Raw genomic sequence first — 21117 nt, forward strand, 5'->3', positions numbered from 1 at the left:
CCCCGTTTGCCCTGCCCTCGGGACGGCACTGAGAGATTATCATTTGGTCTATTAAATTTTTTAATTTTTGTCTTTGTGCTGGTGCTACTCGGTAGGGAGGTTGAAAAATTGGTTTGTTTGATTTTAAATTAATTTCACGTGGTTCTATATTTGCACAACCGATATCTAGTGGGTCAGATGTAAATAAATGTTTGTATTTGTTTATTAGACTTTTCGCTTTTTCCCTTTGTTCCTTATTTAATTCGTTTGATATTTTTATAACAGTCCCTTGTTTATCAGTAATTTCATGTTCTGATTTAGTAATTGTTAAAATTGTTTCTTTATCAATAGAATCTTTTTTTTTTATTTTACCTATTGTTATGCCTTCATAAATGTGTGTATATAAATTTGGAAAGCTGCTTTCTAAAATGCCCTTTTCATTTCCTTTTAAGATTTGAGTTTCTAATTTTAAATCATGTGTTTGAATGACTTTATTTTCTTTCATATTTTTATTTGTGTCTATATAAGCATTATTTTTATAATTTAATTTTTGTTCATGTGGTATCGTTATATTTTCATTTGTAACAATATTATTTTCTTTTTCATTATAATTTATACAGGTAATATAATTGATTTTTGTATGTTTATTGGTAATATTATTTTTGTTATAATCGTACCAGAGTTTGTTCATTTGTACTGTATTATTTTTAATCTGTATGTTTTTATTTTTAAAATCGATTATTACGTTATTATTGTTATTAATATCATTTCCCAAAAGCAGTTTGCAATGTAATCCTTCAATTACATATGCGTTTATATGATAATGGTCATTTTTTATTTTTATTGTTATCTCAGTTCTGCCTAATAGCTTTAGTTCCGTATTATCTGCACCAGTTATTACGATATTGTCTTTAGGTTTAATAAGTTGTATATTTTTTGTTAACGAAAAGTCTATACAAGCAAGATTTGACCCTGTGACTAATATAGCATATTTTTTACTTCCCTCAATTTCCACTATCATTGATAATATTCTTTGTCCACATTCTGTATTTATTATTGTGTTGTTTATATAAATAGGGGAAGCTCAGGAGGGCTTAAACCCTCTCTAAGAATATTTTAGTATATAGCCATCTATAATCTTTATAATAATAAATAATATCATTTATAATCTATCACCATTTATGGATTTCAATTCTAATTTTTATGTGTTTTACTTTTTTTCTTACGACTAATGAAATGAAAACTATATATGTAGTGAGAAAAATCGTAGTATATATCTTATCGATAGATATAAATTTCGTTTCCACGAATCTTTGAAAAATAACGTTGATCGATATTGCTGTACTTACTAAAAATACTTGTAAAGCATATTATATTCAATTAAATATAAATAATGTAATTATTAAACAACTTAAACAAGTTATAAATCATAACCACGAAAAATATTAACAATTAAACAGGTAGACTATTATAATATTATACTACTATATTCTTAATCTAAAAAATTGTGACATAAGCTTTTACCATATTATTATTTTAAAAAAACAACACTTTTAATCTACTTTTAAAAACATAGAATTGATGCTACGGTCAGTCCTAAATCTCTATAAAAATGGTTAGAAAAATTAAGTTTAGAATATATAATTTTATATTTAAAAAATGTTTAATTAATAAAATTTGGGCCGCAATTCTTATTTACTCCCATAATGGATGGAAGACAAATCACCTAGGGGAACATGGGGCAAAGTGGGGTACCGGGGCAAAGTGGGGACATCGTAATATCTAGGTATTAATGTATAACATTGATAATATTATTAGATTTATGGCTTCCTTGGTCGTCTCAGATTGTGTGATAAGAGTTTTGAATCAAACTATCGATTATTTTGCGATTAATCGATGAAAAACTGTACATATGCCTGTAATCATTTACTTGATAATAAAATTTGATAATTTGTTATTGATCTATTAAATTATGTTGTGATCCGTTTTTAATAATTTTTTTTTTATTAAAACGTGCGTGTTATTGATTTAATGTTTTAATTTAATTATTTCAATTTAAATATTTGAATACAATCAAATCAAAGGCTCTAGGTAAGTTAATCAATTGGGGCAATGTGGTTTACACCTGTCTGGGGCAAAGTGGGGACGTCCCCACTTTGCCCCATATTTCAAATTTTATTAAATTTAAATTCTATGAATTCAGAATGGTTAGGCATTATAAAAGAAAAACCAACCAACATTCATGGTCTGAAGACTCTATGAAGTCTGCAATATTAGCATATAATAATAAAGAGATGGGATTCAGAAAAGCTGCATTATCTTTTGGTGTTCCTCAAACTACTCTAGAAAGAAGAGTAAAACAATTTGCAGCAACTGATAATTTAGCTGAAGCTAGCACAAAAGGTAACCTATTTTTATTTATAATAACATAGTAAACACAATAAAGTAATTTAAAATGTTGGTTCCATATGTTTAAGGTAATAAAATAATAATTTATATTAAATTTATTTCAATTTTTCTTTTGAAACTTTATCAAACATTTAGAATAAATCTATATTTAAAATTGAAATATGGAATAATTAAGTATAATAAGTATAATAAGAATAAATAAGTTAAATTAATGAAGTTGAATTTATAATTTTATAGCTCTTGGAAGGTTCAAAACGGTGTTTACTCAGGAGCAGGAGGTACAATTAGTAGAGTATATAAAGACTATGGAAGCACGTTTATTTGGTTTGACTTCAGTAGAGTTGAGAAGTTTAGCATACCAATTAGCAGTAAAAAATAATATAAGCCATACATTTTGTAAAGATGATTTAGCAGGAGTAGACTGGTTGTATGGCTTTATGAAGCGACATTCAGATTTATCATTACGTCAACCTGAAGCTACGTCAGCTGCTAGAGCATCAGGCTTCAATCAGGTTGCAGTTGGTAAGTTTTTTGCTTTGTTAACTGAAGTGGTGGATAAAAATAAACTAACAGCTTCACAAATATTCAACGTTGATGAGACTGGGATAACTTGTGTTCCAAAATCTCATAGTAAAGTTATTGCATGCCGTGGCCGTCGACAAGTAGGAACGATAACGTCTGCTGAAAGGGGCCAGACGATAACAGCTGAAATATGCATGGGTGCTGATGGGTCATATATGCCTCCAATGCTTATTTTTCCTCGTGTAAGAAACAAACCAGAACTTATAGATGGTGGACCACCTGGAGCATGGGCTGAAGTTCATCCAAGTGGATGGATACAAACTGATTTATTTCTTAAATGGTTTGATAAATTTGTAATTTTTTCTAGAGCATCTAAGACCCATAAGGTTTTACTTTTATTAGATGGCCATGCTACCCATACTAAATCATTAGAACTTATAGATAAAGCCAGAGATGCTGGTGTTATATTGCTTTGCTTTCCACCTCACTGCACGCATAGACTTCAACCATTAGATGTAGCTTTTATGAAACCACTTAGCTTATATTACAGTGATGAAGTTAAGAAATGGCTTAGGGAGCACGCTAAAGACCACAGAGTAGTCACACAGTTTCAGATCGCATCGCTTTTTGGTAAAGCATATTTAAAAGCATCAACTATGACAACAGCTATCAGTGGCTTTAGAGCAACTGGCATTTGGCCAGTAGATGCCAACATATTTAAAGAACATGACTTCCTTGCTAGTGCTGCTACTGACATTGATTTAAACGTTTCAGTAACAGATCAACAAAATATTTCAAACGATGAGCTCCCAATTCAACCAGAAGTGTTAACTCCAATCATACAAACAAATAATAGTCTACCCATCATTCATATTGCAATTTCAAATCCTATTGGACAACAAAATAATGACTCAACTCTTTCTCTAACACAGCATAGTTCACCAGGATGTTCTCATTGGTCAGCAGGTGCTGAAAAATCAGTTAAAAAATCATTTTTTGCTTTATCTCCTGAAGAAATTCAACCTATTCCTAAAAGTAATAAAACCGCTGCACGAATATCTAGGAGAAGAGGGAAAACAGCAATTCTCACAGAATCTCCTTACAAAAATGATCTATTAGCTGCTAACATATTAAGTGCAACACCCAGACAAGTAAAACGTTCTTTATCGTTCGGCAAAAAAAAAAATTCTAGAACAAGGAAAAACCTTAGTAAAAAAACTAAAACCAACGAAGATGATGACAAGTGTTTGTATTGTGATGAGCCTTACTCGACTTCAGTTGATGGGTGGATTCAGTGTGGACAGTGTAAAAAATGGGCTCATTGTCTTTGTGCTGGAATCGAAGAAGATTTTGAAACAATGTTCAATTGTGAATTTTGTTCCTAAAATTGTTTTTTAGTTTTATTGTATTTAAAAAGTTACAATTTATATGTTTATTTCCTTTAAGTGAAGTTAAGTTAAGTATACATTTAAGTATGTTTATGTTTTTTTTTATAAATAATTTGTTTTGTTGGAAAATTAATTTAAATAAATAAAATTTAAATGATTTTTTTTTGGTGTCCCCACTTTGCCCCACGTGTGGGGCAAAGTGGGGCAAACTGTAAATTTTTTACATCCTTTTATACTTAATAAAAAAAATAATTTTTTACTTTCATTATAAATGCCTAATTAATAACTATGACTTATAGATTGAGTAAAAAAAATTTGAAAGAGAAAAATTGATTATTAAGTAAATTACAGGCTTACAGACATTAGCGTCCCCAGTTTGCCCCATGTTCCCCTACTCATTTTGTTCTAGAAAATGTTTTGGCTCAAACCCTATACATTTGAGGACCCTATTTACGTCCATAGTTAGTATAATAGTATATAATAAAATATTAAGATTTTATAATAGTGTAGTAATTTAGACCTTTCATAATAATAATTAAACAATTTAATATAACATACTTATCACTTAAAGATGTGGAGTAGGTAATATGACAAATTTTCAACGTAAATACAAAAAAAAAGACGTAGGTTTCGCTTGCACGTCGCACGATAAACACATATAATTATTATAGGTAGTCATTATCGTGGTAATAAAACAGATTATACCTATAAAGTTTTGTCTAATCTGTGTTAATAACTGATAAATAATAACAATTAAAAAATGCTTGCGATATTTCGTACAAGTTGAGAACATACCAACGAAAGAAAGAATCATGCTCCCATTAGGCACTGGCAGTGCTAGGACTTATCTTGATGAAAATTCCATTATCTATTATCTTATCTAGATTAAAATCTACTGGTCATCATTTTTTTATCTTAGATAAAAAATTCAGTTACCTATATCAATTTATCTAGATAATTTTTTGGCTACAGGCCATTTGCGCCCCAAGGGATATGGACAGATCGTGACTTACCGATTGGCCGACAAATCAATTCGCCGACACACCATTTTGTCGACACACTATATTGTGATGAATTATACTTACTAATTAAACTATATTATTTTTTATTGCTTTAAATTATTTGTATAAATCACGAACATTGTTAAAGTCAACTATTAATACTATAAATCAACAATTAACATTATAAGCTTCCGTTTTCTAAATGAAAATGAAACATTGCATCGAAGTATTCCGAAGTATTCAGTTTGCGATTAGTATTTGTCGGAGAAGGTTGTTGGTCGTTTTTCTGTTGCTCTCTTATCGCTTACCTTTATCAACCGTATTAATTTAAGTGCACGTATATTATAATTACTTTTATCTTGCATATACTTCATATTTATTTTAAATAAAACGAAGATATAATGTTGTGTAACGCATGCAACGATGACATCATTGATGATGATGTTATAACTTGCTCTATATGCAATGAGTTTTACCACTTTATGTGTGCTGGAATGAAAGAATCAAGTTATCGAAAAATGTCTAAAATAACAAAATCTAAGTGGGCTTGTAATAAATGCAAGTTTAATGATAAAAATAAATCTCCTCAACCAGTCAACTCAACACAGATAAAAAAATCCGCTATCAACACTACCAATGAAGATTATAATAATCTAACTGAGTCAGTGTACTTCATGAGTGACAAGTTTGACAGCTTTTCAACACAATTACAAGAAATACTATCTGAAGTTAGAGAAATGAGAGAAGAAAACCGAGTATTAAAGGAACAAAATAGTAAGTTTAACAATGAAATTACATTTTTGGTTAACCGTGTTAATATACTAGAACAAAAGGCTTTTGACAATTTTATTGAAATCACGGGTGTACCGGAAATCAAAGATGAAAACTGTGTGGATACAGCAAAATTAATCATAGGGAAATTGGGATTGGAAAAAACAGTTAACAAGGCTTTTCGTGTTCCTTCAAAAATTATGAATAAACCCAGGAAACTTGTAGCCGAGTTGAACACTCGTCAATGCAGCAGCGATGTCATAATCAAATCTAGGAAGACTAAACCGACTGGAAACATGTTTCACGAAAAATGGGGAACAGAAGCAATTTATGTAAATAGTTGTCTTACTATCATTAATAGAAACCTACTATTTAAAACTAAAGCCTTTGCTCGCGAGGCCGGTTATAAATTTGTCTGGTTTAACCCTTTGACGAGTATGGACGTATATATACGTTTTGTTGAAACGCTCCTCAGGGAGTATGGACGTATATTTACGTTTTACACAAAAACCTTATTTTATATATATGTTATGTCCGTATTAAATTAACGATAATTTATGAATCGTGTGCTGCTATCTACTGGCTATACATTTAATTAAATTATTATTTTGATATAGGTTTTTATAATTATTTTATAAGAGGTTATAAATGAAGTGTTCAAACTATGTGTTTTCGGTGTTGCCTATCTGACATAAATAATACAAAATTACTTTGCTTGATAACAATATCAAGATTGTTTTATGTTTATGCAAAATGAAAATTATTATTTATATTATGAAATCGTACAAACATTCACGAAATTACATTCGTAGTACATGATTTCACGATTATTATTATAATATTATTTTTTTTTCCATTATTATTATAATTATTTGTATTTATTCAACGTTGATAAATTATTATAATGAGTCTAAGCGAAAAACAAATTATCGAGTTGATTACAAACGACGAGTCAACCGATGAATATGAATCAAGTGATTTTTCGGATGGTTCAAATTCTGAAAGTAATTTCACTAACTCTCTTAGAGAAAATCTGTTGAGTAGTATTTCGAATAACACAGTAGTATCAGAAAATAATCGTAGTTTAGACATAGAAATATAACCAATAGTATGTGAAGATAATGTTATTATACCTCCAGTTAGTTTACCCCAAACGCTATCTCCGAGTACTGTACCCCAAAACAAAAAAGGTCCAGATGTGTTTTCTGAAAAATGGTTTAATGATGATACTGCTATCAATAACTTTGAGCACAAAAAATTTGATTTTGATGATTCAAATACTGGAGTTAAACTTGATGATTTACCTTCTCCTCTGACCGAGTATGATATTTTCAAAACTGTATTTGACGAAGATTTGGTACAACATATAGTAGACAAGACTAATAAATTTTATAATTTTGTTATATCTAATAAAGAAATAACCGTAAACTCAAAACTAAACCGTTGGACTGATACAAACGTAGATGAAATGTATAGTTTTTTTGCCTTATGTCTTCTTATGTCCCATGTAAAAAAAAATAAAATTAAAGAGTATTGGACAACTTCTTTTTTGCTGTCTACTCCAGCTTTTGGAAGTATTATGTCCCAAGACCGATTTCTTTTGTTGCTTAGATTACTACATTTTAATGACAATATAAATCAAATAAAAGGTGATAGATTATATAAAATAACACCTGTTCTAGAAACATTGCGAAAAAAATTCAAAAAAATTTTTAAACCTAGTCAAAAACTCTATATTGATGAGAGTATAGTGGAATGGAAAGGACGATTAAGTTTCAAGCAATTTATTCCATCAAAACGCCATCGTTTTGGAATAAAACTATTTGTGTTGTGTGATTGTGAAACTGGATATCTACTAGATTTTATTGTGTATTGTGGTCAGCAAAGTCACATCGATACATTGGACAATCTAGGCGTATCGGGATCGGTAATTACAACCCTCATGAAACAATATTATAAGAAAGGGCATATTGTTTACATGGATAACTGGTATACCTCACCAACCCTTTTAAAACATTTATCCTCTAAAAAAGTTGGTGCTTGTGGAACAGTTAAGGCAAATAGAAAAGGTATGCCAATTTATGTAAAAAATTAAAAAGAGGAGAATGCAAACTGGCAATCACCAAAAAATCTAAAATTCTAGCTTGCAAGTGGAAAGATAAAAGAGACGTATTGATGTTGTCTACTATACATAAACACCAAATGAAAAAAATAAATAAAAACGACAAACTACAAATAAAACCAAACTGTATACTTGATTATAATACTAATATGGGATTAGTTGACAAAACTGATATGATGATGAGTTTTAATGGCACAATCAGAAAATCTGTCAAGTGGTACAAACAATTTTTTTTTCATCTATTGGATATAGCAATTCTTAACTCTGGAATAATATATAACAAACTTATCGATAAGAAATTTCGTCTGCCAAGTTATCGACTTCAGCTGATAACCCAAATTTTAGAAAAACATTCTACACATAGATTAAATTTACCAGGCAGAAAGTCAACAAATGACAATCCTACTAGGCTTACAGCACGCCACTTTCCATCAATTATGACATCAACAGGCACAAAAAAAAACGTTCAAAAAAAATGTCCATTCTCATACACTGCTTACTCAAAAAACACGAAAAGACACCAGATATGAGTGTAAAGAATGTAACAAACCATTATGTCTTACACCTTTTTTGAAGCGTATCATACTAAAAAGAAATATTGAAAAAATTACACTTAGTTACCTACCTATTATATATTTTACATTTGTTTAAAAAAAATTGTTATTGTTATTTACCGTAATTAGGATAAATTATTCATATTTACTTATTTCTAAATCGAGATTGAGGTACCTACAAGAAAAAAATGTTCACACATAGTTCTATGTTTAGATTTTTATTTTATTATTAATTTTAATTTTAATTTCTCAACATGTTATATTTTAATCAAGAATGATGTTAAAAACTTTATAATATTATTATGTATTTTTTATGTTTGATTTATTTTTATTTTATGTAGTGAGTTATAAATTGTTACTCTATCAACAAATAACAATTATCATTTATCTTGTTAGTTGTCATTTTATATTGAATTGTTTTTTTTTATTAAAATTTCAGAAAATAAAAAAATAAAAATTTAAATACAATATTATTATTTTTTTTTTTGCGTAAGTAAATTTATATATTTACATATACACACTTTTTACTAAAAAGGTAAACTGAAATCTAATGTTAAAAAAATGATAGGACGTATATTTACGTCTTTACTAAAATACCGGTATCGTTTTTAAGACGTAAATATACGTCTTTACTTTAAATTATTTATCCAAGTTCGTCATTCCTAATTCACTCCCTGAGTGTAAACTAATAAATCCCAATTCACTTTCCAAAGGGTTAAAGACGCTAAAGTATTTATCAAAAAAAATGAAGAACATAAGGCAATCTTAATAGAAAACGAAACCTTTTTAACCAACTTAAAGTAAATCTCCAAATAAATTAAATCTGTTTTTTGCTTAAATTTTATTAATTTTATTTTTACTCTTATCCCTTAATTTGGCAAGTGTACATTATTGGTGTGAAAATTATGAAGTTTGGTTATTCTTTATATTTTGAGGCCACTGATCCCAAAAAAATAAAAAAATAAATTTTAGGACTTAAACTTTTTAAGTTATAAGATGTATCCTATGAGATACATTGCCATAACCTCATAATATGTACTATGTATCTTATGAGATACATTGCCATAAGCTCGTATTATAAGAGTTGCTTCTAGGGAGATACATTACCAAGAACATGTGTATAATTTAAACCGTCGGCAGTGATTCAGGAAATACAAAAAAATTAATTCATAATAGTATATTTAATATTATATAAAATAAAACCATAACTTTAACACATTTAAAATATAAATAAACAATTTTTTAATAAAAATTTAATGTATAGGAACTTCCTTTAATGTTATTATTACTTAATGAGTTTCAATCGAAACAAAACAATAGATAAAAATATATACAATTATTTTGTGTAGTGAAAGTTTTGGAAACAATTTCTTCCTTCCACAAAACAAAGACGAGTTTTACATTTAAGACATATGACAGAAGTTTGGCCTGATTTGCAATACCTACATCTGCCTTTTGTAGTAAATGCTGGACAATGGTCTAATTTATCTTGAATCACTTCTTGTGGAGGCCTTGGTGTAACCGGTGTTTGAACTATTTTTACTTTTTGTTTTTCTTTTGTTATCGAAGAAGAAGGACGACCAACTCTTGGCCTATTTTTACAAGCCAACGCAATAGCAATATCTTTTCTAAATTATTTTAACCTCATCGTGTTTTTTTTCATTTTTGCAATCTCTTCTATACAATAACCAGGCGTTATTTACAGATAAATCTAACATCTGCGAAAATAATGCCATATACCATTTGTGTGTTTTCATGTTAGTTCGGTAAAGCGCTATAAACATATCTGCAAGATCAACACCACCCATATGAGTATTATATTCCTGTACTATTTTAGGATAAGGGACAGGCACTTTTTTTTTTTCGGTTTTTGAATATCTTTGAATTGTTTGTACGGGTTCTTCCCCTGCATAAGAGCTTGCCAAACTAACAATTTTATTATCCAACCATTTAACAATAATTACTTTATTTTTTTTATCACACTGGCTAAAGAAGGTACCCCGTGGCATTTTACTTAATTTCTTATCGTCTATATCACATCCACGTAAATGTTGTTTTCTTAATGTTCCAAGACTAAAGAATGCCATATTCATGTCTTAAATAATGAATAAGCTCTGGTGTTGTAAAAAAATTATCAAAAAAAACCGTACTGAGTGGTTTATTAGGGATAGTTTTACATAATACAATAACTACTTTTGGTCCTAAACCGAAATAACTATTTTCATAATCGGAAAACTGTACATTCTGGAATGTATTTTCGCCAGAGTATGGGAAAAAATCATACACCATTCCATCGATTCCAGCACGGACAAATAGTTTAAAGCCCCACTTCTTCGGTTTATTTTTCATATATTGCCTACGTGAACCAGCCTTTTTGCCCTTGTATGGCACCATCATTTCATCTATTGAAAACTTATTTCCTTGAGAAATATTTAAACAGTTAATACGAATTTTTTCAATGAATTCCCTTGCTTTAAAAAATCGATCGGTGTTGTTATCATATTCATTATTTGTTAGGTGTAAGCATCGTAATATATGTTGATATTTTTTTAGTGGCATAATATCTGCGATGGGTCCAAATCTAGTGCCTTGTGCCCAATAATCAGTATATGACGGCATTTTAACTATACCCATCCATAATTTAATACTTAATAAATCTTTCATTTCTTCAGGAGTTGTAGAAAGAGGTTTCGAAAATTTTTGGATTGAAAACAAATTAGACTGTTCAACTAACAATTTGATTACCTCATTAGAAAAAATTTTCATAAAGTAATCTAAGGGCGTTAAAATAGTATCGTTAATAATATAGTTTTGTTCAACTGGAGCCTCAACACCAAAATTAAATTTATTTATTGATTTCCAATTGAAATCTATATGTTTCAACGGCACTTTTTTTTTTGGATGGTGAACAGGAGTGATGACCGGAGTTTCAATTACTGTTTTTTTATGAACTCGAGCTGAACGCCGTGATGATGAACTTACGGGTGTTACAGATAATGATGCTGTTGGAAGAGGTGTTGCAGGACTTGGTACTTGATTTGGAGATGGTAAATGAATACTTATTTCTGAAACAGCTTCATCTCTTAACATCTCAGTTTCTTCTGGTACTATCTGAGCGTCAAATTCTTCAAACACTTCTTCATTCCAATCCTATATTATATAATATAATAAAATATAAATGTAATTTATTTATTATACATTTATATAATTAATATATATATATTATTTTCTATAATATAACATATTTATATTTATTTTATATTATTTATATAAAATATAAATATAGTAAAATACAATAATTAAAAGAAACCTACATTGTTTTCATTCTCTTCTTCAAATTCTGCCAAGAGCCTGTCAATCTCTGGTATATTTTGTTCATCTATTTCCGACTCCGAACTAGATCCACTATCTAGCGGAGGTAAGGCCAAAGCCATCATTTTTCTAGTTCTAGAAAACATTTCTAAAATCTAAACACGTAGGTATTTATAAAATAATTTATAATATGTATTAACGCGTTGATTGCAGCACGAGTTGAACCGGGCGACTGTCCGGTGAGGTACATATTTGTATCGCACAGAACGGTAATATATTATAATACCTATAATAATTGTACAGAAATAAAGACGTGTTTATCCAAGAAAAACGACACATAACTAAACATAATATTATTATTTCATTGGCCAATGTGATGAAATTAATCAATAAGGCTCCACGTGGAGCCCATTTCGAATAATTTATAATAATAGTTTAATAATATAAAATAAAATAATTTAATATTATGAATTGGTTATCTTCCTTTATTCCGAAAATCGTCTATTAATAATACAAAAATACTAGGAATGTGTCTTTTGAGATACACGTATAAACTTATAGACGTTGTGGCAATGTGTCTTCTGAGATACATGTATAAACTTATAGGCGTTGTGGTAATGTGTCTTCTGAGATACATGTATAAACTTACAGGCGTTGTAGCAATGTATCTTATAGGATACATAAGATTCAAATGACATTTAAAACTATTTATACAATATTTTAATCAAATAAATATATGTAATCATATCATAAATACTTCCTTTAATAGTTTTTCAACCTTCTTTCGTGCATTTGTCTAACAAATAACGATTTTTGACAATTTCGAATATGCGAATCCTTGTATATTTGATAACAGGGTAATACTCGATTTGTAATGCTTAACAGAAAAAGTATGATAACATTTGTGCGGGAAATAAAAATATGATAGTAATCAAACAGTGTAGCATTATTAACAACGTTAAAATGTATAAAGAAAAAATAAATATTTAAATTATTTAAAAATGATAAAAGTGAGTGTATCTCATAGGATACAATACCAAGTTAAGGGTTATAATGAATAGTTTTAACAATATCACTGAAAATCAAAAATAAAGAACAAATTATTTTGAGTCTTTTTCTGAATATGACTCAAATGTAAATAACAATGAGAAATCTCTTTTAAATATTATATGTTTAAATATAAGAAGTGTAAATGCTCATTTTGACGAATTACTTTTATTGTTAGAAAATGATGTAAATAGTAAAAAACTGGATGTAATAGTTTTAACTGAGACGTGGCACGACTCACTTTTCTGTAATTATTTTATACCTGGTTACAGTATACATTTTTCAAGTATTAAAAGAAATCAAAATGATGGTGTAATAATTTTTGTCGAGGTTCATCTAGATGTGGATTTTTATGACTATGATTTTTTATCGTATAATATTGTAAAACTGCATTTAAAAATCAATGATTTGCATATAACGGTAATATGTGTTTACAGGTTGCCCTCTTCTGACTATATCGATTTCATTAACTCGTTAAAATATGTATTTAATAATTTAAATTTAAACTCAGGAGTAATCACTTTAATTGGGGACATGAATATCAATATAATTAGTGCACAATCAGTTAATAACTATGATTATCTAGACTTATTATCTGAATACGGTTTCCGTTCCTTTATAAATGTATTTACAAGATTATCAGTTAATCAACAACATTCGTGTTTAGATCATGTGTTCATTAAAGACCAAAACAATTCATTAATGAATATAAACGCTGGGGTCTTACTAACTGATATAACTGACCACTGTTCAATTGTAGTAACAATTCCTATACCTGTTAAATTCAAGAATATTATCAATACCATTAAGGTAATAAACTATGATAAACTCAAATTACTTCTGTGTAAAGAAAAATAGATTAATATATACGACTCTAAGTGCCGGGCCACACGATGCGTTCCTGCCGGATCCGTCATGATACGGCGACACCGGATCCGGTGGAATTAATTTTAAAATACATTATATTAAGTTATTGATTTTATTTTGGTCTACACGACGCGTTTTCACCGGTTCCGGCAGGTCTTTACCGCAACATGTTGCGGTGATACCGGATCGCCAACACCGGACATACTCCAAATATACATTATTTTAATATAGTTCGACCACACGATCCGGCAGTGTCGTATGCGTCGAACATTTTTATTTTATTTTTATGTTAAAAAATAAATATATTTAATAAAAATGTTCGATTACGAAAAACTTATAGTTGAAGTTGAATCAAAACCATGTTTATGGAATATCGGTGATAGCGATTATCACAATAAACATTTTAAAGCTTTGGCTTGGGCTTCGATCTGCAATACAATGTATAGCGATTGGAACGAGCTTTCAGCTAAAGAAAAAGATGAAAGAGGTAAGTTGTCAGTAGGGATGAGAAGTTATAAGAACTTGCATATTTTTTTCTATGCCTTCTATTTATAGGAGCTAGGTAAGCTATAAATTCGTTTTTTTTTTTAGTTGGGTAAATTTTTTAAGAATAGCATATTAAACGTTTTTCGTGCATAAAAATGAATATTTAGTTAATAATTCAAAGATTATGCTTAAATTAAATATTTTTATAAAATATTATACTTAAATAAAAATATAAAAATATCCACTCGGTCAATCGTCGTCGATTACACGTTGACAATCATAAAAAAGCTCTAGTGATCCAATGCAACAAATATACAGCTAGGTAAGAAAAATAAATAAAAATTAAATCTACCAATATTTACAAAAAATTATAATTTTTTACATACACAAACGTTGAAGTAAGAAGTCGTCGATTAGGTGCTAATTTTAACGTTGTTGATAAATTGTATTATATTATATTATTTTTATTTTTATATATTTTATTTTATTTTATTTTTCATTTTAATTTATAATTAAAAATGTTATGCATATTTTCGTTTTTGTGTGCATATTTTAAGAATTTTTCCCCCTATAACTTCTCATTCCTAGTTATCAGTAATTTATTACGCTATAATTATAAAATAGTGAAAATAATTACTTGTATTTTAAAATATATTTCATAAATTTAATATTGTAATTACCTGTACAATATAAAAAGCTAAAAAAAACATAAATATGTAAATAAATACATTTTATGTAATCTCTTAGATATAACTTAAATAAAATAATAGTACATAATAATTTGTTATCTGTTTCATCACAAAAAAAGTATAATAAAGAATATTTATTTTAAACTTAAATATAAAATATTAAATACATGTGTACTGACTGAAACGGTACTGCGCCTGGACCCATAAAATATTCGGAAAAATAGTCTCTGACCTGTAATCCCTGTGTACGTGGTGCAGTTCCTCGAACCTCCAAGTCGTCGATTAATTGACTCGTTGCCATATCATCAAAATTGATTCCATCCCTTTGACGCACAAAATTGTGTAATATACAGCATGCTTTGATAATTTCGTTTGCAAAATCTGGTTCTACTAGCAAAGGGGTATGCAACACGCTCCATTTGTTTGACAATACTCCGAACGCGCATTCCACAGTTCGTCTAGCTCTAGAGAGCCTATAGTTGAAAATTCGACGTTTGTCAGTTAGGCCTCGTCCTGGGTATGGCCTTAGCAAATTTTTATGGAGGGCAAATGCCTCGTCTGCTACAAATACATATGGTTGTACAACGTCTTGGGTATTGGGCAAGTACACAGGTTCTGGTATATTAAGTTGACCAGAATATAGTTTTTTGCCAAATGGACATTGTTTGAATACGTTTGAATCCGATTCTCTTCCATAAGCTCCGACATCAATTACAACAAAACTCAGATTAGCATCAACCACAGCCATTAAAATAATTGAAAAAAATTTTTTATAATTATAATAAAATGATCCTGAATTTCGAGGATTTCTGCACCTGATGTGCTTACCGTCGATAGCTCCCAGACAGTTAGGGAAATTTGTTTTTAAATAAAATGTATCTGCTATTTCAAGCCATTGATTTGTTGTGGGTGGTGGCATTTCCACAGGTTGCAAAATTGTCCAAATAATTGTACAAGTTTCTCTAACAATTTCTACAATCGTACTTTTCCCAATATGAAAGTCAAATTGCAGAGCTTTGAAACATGTACCAGTTGAAAAATATCTATATTTAAAAATATAATTATGTCGTTTTTAGTTTTTATTAAATATTCATAATTTATCTTAATTTAATGTAAATCATATTAATTTATACGAAAAAGTTGTTCATATTTACTGAAAACTAAACTTACAATTTAAAATATGTATACTATTGTCTATTAATTTTACAATTCATATTTGAAATTACTCTTACATAAAAATACACTCATATATGTAATATTATAATTATTATTTTTAAATTATTTTTTTTCACTGGTTTAAGTACTTTTTTTTGGTAATTTTTAAATTTCAGTTAAAGATATAAAATACAAAAAGTGGAGACACTTACGTGATAACTATTTAAAATACCTTAAACAAGAAAATTCCATAAAATCAGGTGCTAGTGCCTCCAATAGGAAAAAATATCATTTCGCTGATATTTTATCATTTTTAAAGCCAGTAACTGAAAGAAGAAGGTACCTACTTATTTATTTATATAATCTTATGTATGATTAAACTATATGCTGTAGAATTTCTAAAAATGTATGCACTGTTAATAATGTAAAATTATATTTAATTTTTGCGTAATACGTCAGGAAATTTTGAAGATGATCTCGACGAAACTGTTGAAAGCAACACTAGTGCTCAAATCATTGTTGATAATGATGATCAAATTATCGAAGTTGGTAATGCAGCGAATAAAGGGGATGCCGTTAGCATGGACCAGACCAGGGGTCTCCAAACTACGGCCCGCGGGCCGGATACGGCCCGCGAACAAGTTTTAAACGGCCCGCAGCACCCATAAGACGGTAAATAAAATATAGATATCTAAATATATATTGTGTAATTTAAAAAGTCGTTATCGCGGGCACGTATCATAATTTATGACGACAGACATTGCAATTTCCTTATATTTTTAGTTTTAACGTCGATAACGGAGAGATTAGCCACATAGACGAGCGGTACGACGAAATCATTTCATAACGTTTGTACAGTTACATGTCTAAGTTTGCAGTGCCTTTATTATAAATATTATTCTTTACCTATTAATTCACCAATTCAACATGTCAGGAAGAGGATTGAAAAGGAAAATAGATTCAGAATGTCGTGTTTTCAATGAAAAGTGGTCGTTGGATTATTTCGTAATTTATTCAGGTGACAAAATAATTTGTTTAATATGCAAAGAAAGTATTTCTGTACTTAAGGAGTACAATATTCGAAGGCATTATGAAACGAAACATAAGACAACTTTTTCAAAATTTACTGAGAAATTACGGTTAGATAAATTGCAGTCACTTCAAAATAATTTTTCATCACAACAATTATTATTTAAAAAACAAAAAAATATTAATGAAGCTGCTACAAAGGCTAGTTTTCGTATTTCACATCTATTGGCAAAAAGAGGAAAAGCGTTTTCTGATGGTAGTTTAATAAAAGAATGTATAATTCAAGCAGTTGAAGAAATTTGTCCAGAAAGAATTGATACTTTTAAAAATATTAGCCTTTCTGCTAACACAGTTGCCCGTAGAATTGACGATATTAGTAATAATTTAAATTCCCAGGTTAGTAATAAGACTCAAGAATTCATTTCGTTTAGTATAGCACTTGACGAATCAACAGATGTATGTGATACGTCACAGTTACTTTTATTTATTCGAGGTGTTAATAAAGATTTAGAAATTTCAAATGAACTACTTTCTGTACATAGCATGCATGGAACTACGACAGGTATCGACATATTTAAAGTTATTGAAAAATCATTTTTAGAATATAATTTGAAGTGGGAAAATTTGAAATGTATCACTACTGATGGCGGAAGAAATATGTGTGGCACAAAAAAAGGTTTAATTGGACAGATATTTACGAATTGTGAAAAAGAAGGTTTTCAACCAATGACTTTGCATTGTATTATACATCAGCAGGCATTATGCGGAAAAACTTTAGACTTGTCTTGTGTTATGGATCCAATAATATCAACAGTAAATTTTATTCGCTCGAGCGCACTTAGGCATCGTCAGTTTCAAGATTTTTTGAAAGAAATAGAAACGGAGTACCCAGATATACCGTATTTTACCGCAGTTCGATGGCTTAGTCGCGGAAAAGTCCTATCGCGATTTTTTGAACTAAGAAATGAAATTGAAATATTTCTAATTGATAAGAATCGACCATTGCCTTTACTTACAGATAGTGAATGGGTTTGGAAATTAGCTTTTTTAGTGGATATCACAAAATATATGAACGACTTCAACCTAAAATTACAAGGTAAAGATGTTCTAATTTGCGATGTTTACACATTAGTAAAAGCATTTAGGCAAAAACTTATTTTATTTGAAACGCAAATTTCAAAAAATTGTTTTATTCATTTTTCTACTTGTGATAAATATAACAAAGAATCAAGAACACAATTTCCAGTCGACTTCGCTCAAAAAATAATTTCTGAACTTAAAATCCAATTTAAACAACGTTTTTCTGACCTTGACGTAAAATCGGAAGAAATAAATATTTTTCAAAATCCGTTTAGTTGTGATATTGAGAAGTTACCTCCTACCCTTCAAATGGAAATGATTGATTTACAGAGTAATGATGCACTGAAAATCAAACATCGTGAAGAGACTTTAGTTGATTTTTATAAATTTCTCCCAGATATACAGTATCCAAATTTAAAAAAATTTGCAATTGAATATATATCTGTATTTGCTACGACTTATTTGTGCGAGCAAACTTTTTCTAAAATGAAATACATCAAATCGAAATATAGATCGGCCATGACTGACAAACACTTGGAGTCAATTTTGAAAATTGGAACTAGCAACATACAACCTCAATTCGATCGAATATTAGCAGAAAAACATCAATTTCATACTTCTCATTAAAAAAAAAAAATTATTAAAATTACAATGTAATCATTTAAATTTATACCAATTATATTTAAGTATATTGTAGACAATATTTTATAAAAAGATTTAAAGTTAACTTATATTTGTATACCTATATTTTGATAAAATTAAAAATTATATGTGTTAATAAACTTTTGGCCCGCTAAGAGCATTTGATATTTTTTGTGGCCCTTCAATAAAAAAGTTTGGAGACCCCTGGACCAGACAATTAATTTTCAATCAAAAAAATCTAAAAAAAATCAAAAAGAACCGAACACTACTCCTTTTCAAAATAAATTACTGTCGTATTTAGAGCGAACTCAAAACAATGATCCCGATGAACTTTTTTTATTATCTTTGCTACCGGACTATAAAAAGTTAAGTGATTCTCAAAAGTTAGAATTTCGCATAAATAGTCTACAGTTTTTTAAAAATGTACAGCTTTCGACGAATAGTAGTTCAGTTTATTCTCAACCCTATTCAAACCAAAACAACGTATATCCTCGATATTCCTCATCTTTGCATTTACCCACCCAAAATCTACTACAAAACAGTCAATGGTATCCAAATATAACACATTCAACTCAAGATCCTTATCCATCATTATCTCAAGCCTTATATCCTCATCATCAATCGGATAGCTTACCTCCTAGTTCCTAGGTATATCTAAGAAGGAATTTATATTTATATCTAATAAAAAATTAAATAATACAAAAAGATATTTGTTTTATTTAAAATATAAAAAGTAAAAGGTTTTTTATTTGTTTTTTTTTTAAATTAATAAAAAGGTTAATTTTTGTTTGAGTTGTATTTAAGTTGATTTTCATTTTATTATACTTACTATTTATTATTATAAATATTATTATTTTATACTTTGATGTGCACTTATTGAAAAATAGTATACATTTTTAATACAAAACAAAAGCTAAATCTTTTGGTTAATTATTTATATTATCCAAGTAATTAAACTTTCTAGAGTCCAGAAATTTACATCAATATCTAGAATTGTTATTTTATTTTTTAATTTAATTTGATGTATTTACATCATTGCTGGGTAATTATTTATTAATATTGTATTAGTATATTAAATATTTACATAAATAATGTTGAGAGCGTCATACTGTACTGAGATACGGGTGAAAATATTAAATAAGTTTATTCCAATATTTCAATCTCTTAAAACTGTGACCTCATAATAATATTATGTTAAACATATTAAATTATACCTACACATTTATATACTAATTAATATTTTAGTATTGTATAGTTTTTCTTACCTTATCGTAACTGTAAGTCTTAATTCTGCGCTGATAGGATTCCTCATGTTTGTTTGCTGCTTTGTCAAATAAGGACTCAACATTTTTAACAACTCATCAAATGAAGTTATTGACATACGAAAATATTCAAAAAACTTCAAAGGAAATTTTCGAATATTTTCATAAAAGATATAAAAATGATTTTCACCATCCATGTTTGAATGGGCTGGATGAACACAATATTTCCTTACTTTAGGAGTAGAAATAGTTGGTTCATCTAGTTCACCGGCGGCTTCCGCGGCACATATTATATTCAAAAGTAAATTATTATCACACATGATTAAGCTGTAACAACTTGCAACTATACTTGATGAAAACTAATATTACACTGACTTATGGTACTGACCAGTGACATAAATAGGAACTACCTATAATTTATAAATAAATAAATAATTATTTTATTCTACCGCATCCGGCGAAAACGCATCGTATGGGTGAATATGACCTATCCGGTATCGCCGCAAATTTTTCCACGGCATGCGGTGATACCGCATCGTGTGGCCCGACACTAACTCTGTAAATGGATGTGTTAGTGATTTTCAAAATATAATTATGAAAGCCATAAATGAATCTTCTATAACTAAAAATATAAACTCTAAAAATAAAAAATTGAAAGAATGGATGACGAAAGGTTTGTTATGCTCAGTGCGTCACAAACAATATATAGCAATGAAGTGCAAAAAAAATCCAAACAATATCAATCTTGAATCATACTATAAAAAATACAAAAATACCTTCACAAATCTTTTGAGGCTCGCTA

At 29.0% G+C, this 21117-nt stretch overlaps 4 protein-coding genes across 4 annotated transcripts; 2 read left to right on the forward strand and 2 right to left on the reverse strand.

Moving 5' to 3' along the window:
• Positions 1-1741: 1741 nt before the first annotated feature.
• Positions 1742-4563, forward strand: LOC132927744 (uncharacterized). Its single transcript, XM_060992333.1, has 3 exons — positions 1742-2070; positions 2183-2382; positions 2626-4563. Exons 2-3 carry the CDS (start codon positions 2184-2186, stop codon positions 4293-4295), a joined length of 1869 nt encoding a protein of 622 aa, XP_060848316.1. The 5' UTR covers positions 1742-2070; position 2183; the 3' UTR covers positions 4296-4563.
• Positions 4564-10082: 5519 nt separating this feature from the next.
• LOC132926146 (piggyBac transposable element-derived protein 3-like) lies at positions 10083-14175 on the reverse strand. Its single transcript, XM_060990484.1, has 6 exons — positions 14134-14175; positions 12061-12213; positions 10897-11896; positions 10730-10841; positions 10436-10672; positions 10083-10338 (listed from the first exon to the last, which is right to left on the reverse strand). The coding sequence occupies exons 1-6, from the start codon at positions 14173-14175 to the stop codon at positions 10083-10085; spliced, it is 1800 nt and encodes a 599-aa protein (XP_060846467.1).
• A 1117-nt stretch (positions 14176-15292) lies between these two features.
• On the reverse strand, positions 15293-20635 carry LOC132926147 (uncharacterized). The gene is made up of 2 exons (XM_060990485.1): positions 20319-20635; positions 15293-16190 (listed from the first exon to the last, which is right to left on the reverse strand). The coding sequence occupies exons 1-2, from the start codon at positions 20633-20635 to the stop codon at positions 15293-15295; spliced, it is 1215 nt and encodes a 404-aa protein (XP_060846468.1).
• LOC132927715 (general transcription factor II-I repeat domain-containing protein 2B-like) lies at positions 16911-19220 on the forward strand. Its single transcript, XM_060992301.1, has 2 exons — positions 16911-17320; positions 17933-19220. The coding sequence occupies exons 1-2, from the start codon at positions 17230-17232 to the stop codon at positions 19036-19038; spliced, it is 1197 nt and encodes a 398-aa protein (XP_060848284.1). The 5' UTR covers positions 16911-17229; the 3' UTR covers positions 19039-19220.
• Positions 20636-21117: the final 482 nt, after the last annotated feature.

Source organism: Rhopalosiphum padi, chromosome 3 (assembly GCF_020882245.1).
Source record: "Rhopalosiphum padi isolate XX-2018 chromosome 3, ASM2088224v1, whole genome shotgun sequence".
Classification (NCBI taxonomy): domain Eukaryota; kingdom Metazoa; phylum Arthropoda; class Insecta; order Hemiptera; family Aphididae; genus Rhopalosiphum; species Rhopalosiphum padi.